The sequence below is a fragment of the Mizuhopecten yessoensis genome, unplaced genomic scaffold (genome assembly GCF_002113885.1).
Source record: "Mizuhopecten yessoensis strain PY_sf001 unplaced genomic scaffold, ASM211388v2 scaffold289, whole genome shotgun sequence".
Classification (NCBI taxonomy): Eukaryota; Metazoa; Mollusca; class Bivalvia; order Pectinida; family Pectinidae; genus Mizuhopecten; species Mizuhopecten yessoensis.
This window is the reverse complement of record NW_018403472.1, coordinates 9,259-15,942: the sequence shown is the minus strand read 5'-3', so window position 1 is coordinate 15,942 and position 6,684 is coordinate 9,259. Positions and strand designations below refer to the sequence as shown.

Below are 6,684 nucleotides of genomic sequence, written 5' to 3'. Positions count from 1 at the left end.
TGACAACATCATATATAACAGGTATTCACCTTACAACATCATATATATCAGGTATTCACCTGAAAACATCAGATATAACAGGTATTCACATGACAACATCATATATAACAGGTATTCACCACCTAACAACATCATATATAACAGGTATTCATGTGACAACATCATATATAACAGGTATTCACCACCTAACAACATCATATATAAAAGGTATTCACCACCTGACAACATCATATATAAAAGGTATTCACCTGATAACATCATATATAACAGGTATTTACCTGACAACATCATATATAACAGGTATTCACCACCTAACAACATCATATATAAAAGGTATTCACCACCTGACAACATCATATATAAAAGGTATTCACCTGATAACATCATATATAACAGGTATTTACCTGACAACATCATATATAACAGGTATTCACCACCTAACAACATCATATATAAAAGGTATTCACCACCTGACAACATCATATATAAAAGGTATTCACCTGATAACATCATATATAACAGGTATTTACCTGACAACATCATATATAACAGGTATTCACCACCTAACAACATCATATATAAAAGGTATTCACCACCTGACAACATCATATATAAAAGGTATTCACCTGACAACATCATATATAAAAGGTATTCACCTGACAACATCATATATAACAGGTATTTACCTGACAACATCATATATAACAGGTATTCACCTGACAACATCATATATAACAGGTATTCACCTGACAACATCATATACATGTATAACAGGTATTCACCTGACAAAAATCCGTATGACTATTTTAGTATTCCGGTTATTAATTTGTTTTATTTTATTTCACTTCTTTTAAATCGATTTTATTCAAAGATGATACAAGAAAAGGATAAACGGCTATTCCTATGTCAGTTCTTTCTTAATAACCCTAACCCTTAATAGTTAGGTTAACCCTAACCCTAACCCTAACCCTAACCCTTAATAGTTTGGTTTGATTTGGTTTGTTTGTGATTTGCGTCCTATGGTCAATTAAAAGTGAAAGTCAGTGGTTTGGGGAGATTTATACTTTTTATACTTACCCCAGAAAATGGACTCAGCCAGAAAACGTCTACGTCTATATCAGATCTCAATGTGAAAGTCAGTGGTATACAAATGTAGGGGAGATTTATACTTTATGTACTTACCCCCAGAAATGGAATCGGCCAGAAAATGTCCACGTATCTATACGGGTTGTCTTCACAACTGATGTACTTCTGTAGTTCCTTTTTCAGTTCATCGTCTTTGACATCTTCTTCGAATTCCCGAACGAAGACAAGATTCTCCCCAGTTTGATCGTACACTTTGATCATCTTCTGTTCGTGGTTACGGAGGCGACAGACGGTGGAGGTGTTGGAGCGAAGTGACAAAGGGAGAATTTTACTCCCAAGAATCAGGTTTAATAAGCTGCTCTTTCCTGCGCTGGTTTCTCCTTGTGAAACAAAACAAGAAAGGCGTTAACTCATTCACCCCTGAAGACAAACTTGAACTCTTCCAATTCAAAAGTTGGAATAGTTCATTATGAAATTTCAGGGGTGAATGCGTTAAGGGAAATCGCACCCCTTTTGTTATATAATTGCTTAGTTTTATAGGTAATCATAGTCTCCCATTGTTTACCTCTGATTTGTATACATCAGTTTGGTTTTATGTGCCTAGGTTTTAAATGGTTGTAACAGCTTAAGTCATGTAAGGACAGTTTCCACTCTATTGCTACTTGAAAGTGCCATCACTCACCCACTCACTGGGTGATACCAATCTGGAAACGGTCACGTGAGTAATCCCTCCCATTATCCCGACACTGGGCTAAGTAGTTAAAGTGTCATTTAAACCCGAACATAAAGGGTACACAGCAGTGATTACTAACTCTCAGGACTTTCTGTTGGTCAGGGCACAGAACCCATAAAGGGTGCTCGGGTGGTGCAATGAATAGCGCACTTGCCTTTCACCAAGGCGGCCGGGGTTCGATTCCCCGATCGGATATAAAATAAAAAGGTATGGGGTCACCTGCCCAATCACATGGGTTTTCTCCGGGTACTCCGGTTTCCTCCCATACTAAGCCCCACTCCCGCGCTAACATCCGGGCCAACAAGAGTGATTAATATAAGCTGAAATAACTTGTTTCATAATTGTGTTAAAACAAATAAAGTTTTTATAACCAATAAACGTTTGCCTTACGTGGAAGAACCCTTCACTCCTCCGCATAAAGTGAAATATGACCTCACTCTCTCTATCCTTGATGCTCACGTATACTCTCTGCACCCCTGGAAAATGTCATAGCAAAATTGAAGGCATGAAAAAAGTTATTTGATTGGTCTCATGTAAAAGAACACCTGACCAACCGCTAGGCTGACACATGTTTGTTTTACTGAGGAGCGACACCCGACTCTAAAGCCAGTCAATATTTTGATGTACATCAAAAGGATCAATCTAGTTTTCTTGTCTCACCTACAAGGTGTCGAGTTAAAGAGTCTTCAATTTTGCAATGACATATTCCAGGGGTGTAGAGAGCGTAAATGACCGTAGTCCCTGGAGTATCGATAATGTGAAGATAAAATGACGTCATACATTCTTGTGATACAGTAAATAAAGTGTTATTCAGGAGACATTTCCTGAACATAAATATGAATATTTTTGATCCACTTTATCGTATTGCGAGACTCCTTAACCTATGCCATTAATAATAGCTATTGGGAACATCTCTTTTATACCCATCACTCGTACACAACCATTCCCCTTTGGAACACCTTTGAGGGCAACATATGACGAATAAGATAAGTTGCTAATTGTCTCGCACGAAAGCAAATAATTTGATTTCAATATAAAGCCACAAATATTCTCTTTGTTTCGGTTTTAAAACATCTGAATATTTTTGAAACTATATTCAAGATTCCGGAAGTTTACCTGCGACAACGATTGGACACTCATCGCACATCAGTTCCCTGGAGTATTCATCAGCCATGCCCTGTACATTGTTGAATTCAATTTCTAGCTCGTGCTGCAGGTCTCGGTCGGAAGTGTATTGACTCATCTCAAAGAACCTCTTCATGTCGTCATAGATACCATTTAGTTTGACTTTGATTTCACGGTCACGGGAGATAATCTGATTCATCAGGTCAGCAGACTTAAAAATAATAATGTTATCACTAAGGCTGCAACGATATATCGCGATATTTTGAATACGATACGATACCAATATTTTTGTAAGGTCGCGATACACCTACAATATTTATGGATTGTGTCGTTTCTGAATTTAGTCTTCTAATTTCCGTTTCAACATGGCGAGTAACAGCTCAAGTTCGGCATGCACGCCATTTTGGACCAAGTCTATTTCCTGTTGTAATATTGACACTAACATTTTGCAACATATCTTTCTCATTGCTTCTACTGTTACTAAATGTATCGTGATACGTATCGTATCGTGACCAAAGTATCATGATACGTATCGTATCGTCATATTAATGAATCGTTGCAGTCCCAGTTATTTCAACTTGGCGAGCATATCTTATACACAAATGATATATTTTTACAACCGTGTTTCAAAATTAAAATCTTACAAGCGGGTGCTTCATTTATTCGTGTTACCAGTGATTTTTTCACTTCCCTAACTCTAGCCATATTCCAAATAGCAATCCATAATCTAAATCCTTGATTAACGAAAAACTTTGACGTCAATTGAATCTCTTTAAATGTATTTCTGACTTGAATCTATCCAGTATCTCTTTCGATCGATCGATCGGATCGAATTCAAGCATACATCTTAAGTTTTCAAGAAAATATAGTAACTAGCAATATGCGTAGCTGCTCAATTTCTCAATCCTACAAAATGTACACAAATCATTTGAAATAGAAAAATAAAACGCGAAATAATTTCTGGAAAACAAAGTAGGAAGCAACCGTTTCTCGATACAGAAAGACAGAAAGACAAACTCTTGTTTTTCTGCGTTTTGTGGTCATTTAAAACTACAATAACACTCCTTCGTGCCCAGGGATGAAGAAAGAAAGGGAATTCCACCCAAGGTTTTTAGAAATTGCTACAACCTGAAGCTTGCCGCTGGTTTTACAGCAATTTTGAAATCCTGGAGTAGGAATTTCCTTATTCTACACCCCTTGGCATGAGCGAATTTAGCTCAGGAACATCCCAAAAGGCGTCGCAACTTCCGCATTAAGGCATCGTAATGTTTCAACGTCGCGAGGTCAATTTATTGTTGTGTCTCTGTTGACGTCACAAACGTGAATTGGGGTATAAGATATAAATTCTGACTTCTCTTTCTTACCCTGGATAGTTCTGTCATATAAATGTCTACACTTACCGAAGAAAATGAAATATCTCTGCTGTCGCTCGCCTCCCCAGATACAGATTGGCCTTCCTCCACATTCTCGTATTGTTTGCCTAACTGCAAATTCTTGATGATAAGATCCTGAAGTTCTTCAAGTTCTTCTAAAGCTTTGATATCGATGCCATTTGATTCCAGAATGTCCATACATTCTACGTAGCCGAGGTTTTTTATTTCTTTAATGTCAAATTCACAGGAAAATGGGGCTCTTGCCATTTTTACAACCGAATAGGTACAGTAACTTCATACATATAGAGACGGTTTACTTTGGTCCTCCAAAAAGCGTTATCTGATGGAACATTTCCTGAAAGAGTGAACAAATATATATTTTGTATAGTCGGGTTGGAACCTGTTTTAGCTAGGCACTTTTAGGATTAAATATTTCTGCTAGGAATAGAACTTTTTAATATTGGAGGGGTTTAAATTAATGAGTGGGGATGAACACAACCAAAAGATGTTAAAAGATGTTAATAGTGACAATAAATCTTATATACCGCTTAATCACAACCTAGCTTGTAGGTCGGCTCAAAGCTGTTCACAAATTATTATCCGTGACTATAGGGCCTTTGCAACTAGCCAAAATTCTCCTCAACTCCCTGAAGAGCATACAGCCGGTGCTGCCATTTCGACGCTCACAGCTAGCATTCTTCAATTCTAGCACTGCCCAACTACGTACTCATTTACAGCTGAGTAGACTGGAACAAGAGGAGTAAAGTATCTTGCTCAAAGATACAACACAGTGCCGTGCCATGACTCGAACCTGCAACCCTTCGGTCACAAGCCCGGCGTCCTACCACTAGACTACCATACCTACCGCGAGCCCGGCGTCCTACCACAAGACTACCGTACCTACCGCGAGCCCGGCGTCCCACCACTAGACTATCGTACCTACCGCGAGCCCGGCGTCCTACCACTAGACTACCGTACCTACCTTCGGTCACGGGCCCGGCGTCCTACCACAAGACTACCGTACCTCCCGCGAGCCCGGCGGCCTACCACAAGGCTACCGTACCTATCGCTAGCCCGGCGTCCTACCACAAGACTACCTTACCTACCTTCGGTCACGAGCCCGGCGTCCTACCGCTAGACTACCAAACCTACCGCGAGCCCAGCGTCCTACCACAAGAATACCGTCCCTCCCGCGAGCCCGGCGGCCTACCACAAGGCTACCGTACCTAGCGCGAGCCCGGCGTCCTACCACTAGACTACCGTACCTAACGCGAGCCCGGCGGCCTACCACAAGACTACCGTACCTACCTTCGGTCACGGGCCCGGCGTCCTACCACAAGACTACCGTACCTACCGCGAGCCCGGCGGCCTACCACAAGGCTACCGTACCTATCGCGAGCCCGGCGTCCTACCACAAGACTACCGTACCTACCTTCGGGCACGAGCCCGGCGTCCTACCACTAGACTACCAAACCTACCGCCAGCCCAGCGTCCTACCACAAGAGGACCGTACCTACCGCGAGCCCGGCGGCCTACCACTAGACTACCGTACCTACCTTCGGTCACGAGCCCAGCGACCTACCACAAGACTACCGTACCTACCGCGAGCCCGGCGTCCTACCACAAGACTACCGTACCTAGCTTCGGTCACGAGCCCAGCGACCTACCACAAGACTACCGTACCTACCGCGAGCCCGGCGGCCTACCACAAGGCTACCGTACCTACCGCGAGCCCGGCGTCCTACCACAAGACTACCGTCCCTACCTTCGGTCACGAGCCCGGCGTCCTACCACTAGACTACCGTACCTAGCTTCGGTCACGAGCCCAGCGACCTACCACAAGACTACCGTACCTACCGCGAGCCCGGCGGCCTACCACTAGACTACCGTACCTACCGCGAGCCCGACGTCCTACCACTAGACTACCGTACCTACCGCGAGCCCGGCGTCCTACCACTAGACTAACGTACCTACCTTCGGTCACGAGCCCGGCGTTCTGCCACAAGACTACCGTACCTAGCTTCGGTCACGAGCCCGTCGGCCTACCACAATACTACCGTACCTACCGCGAGCCCGGCGACCTATGTACCACTAGACTACCGTACCCTACCGCGAGCCCGGCGTCCTACATGTACCACTAGACTAACTTACCTACCTTTGGTCACGAGCCCGGCGTCCTACCACTAGACTACCGTACCTAGCTTCGGTCACGAGCCCAGCGACCTACCACAAGACTACCGTACCTACCGCGAGCCCGGCGTCCTACCACTAGACTACCGTACCTACCGCCAGTCCGGCGTCCTACCACTAGACTACCGTACCTACCGCGAGCCCGGCGTCCTACCACTAGACTACCGTACCTACCGC

The 6,684-nt window shown here is 43.4% G+C and overlaps 1 protein-coding gene across 1 annotated transcript in view; it reads right to left on the bottom strand.

The window, feature by feature from the left end:
* The window catches only part of LOC110446114, a 16,059-nt gene extending 11,392 nt beyond the window's left edge, over positions 1–4,667 (bottom strand). Inside the window, exons 1-3 of the mRNA XM_021491100.1 lie at positions 4,345–4,667; positions 2,936–3,155; positions 1,183–1,466 (exon numbers count right to left, since the gene is read on the bottom strand). Coding sequence (XP_021346775.1) covers positions 1,183–1,466; positions 2,936–3,155; positions 4,345–4,584 — 744 coding nt within the window. The 5' untranslated portion in view covers positions 4,585–4,667. The remainder of the gene's footprint in view (positions 1–1,182; positions 1,467–2,935; positions 3,156–4,344) is intronic.
* Between the last annotated feature and the right edge of the window lie 2,017 nt (positions 4,668–6,684).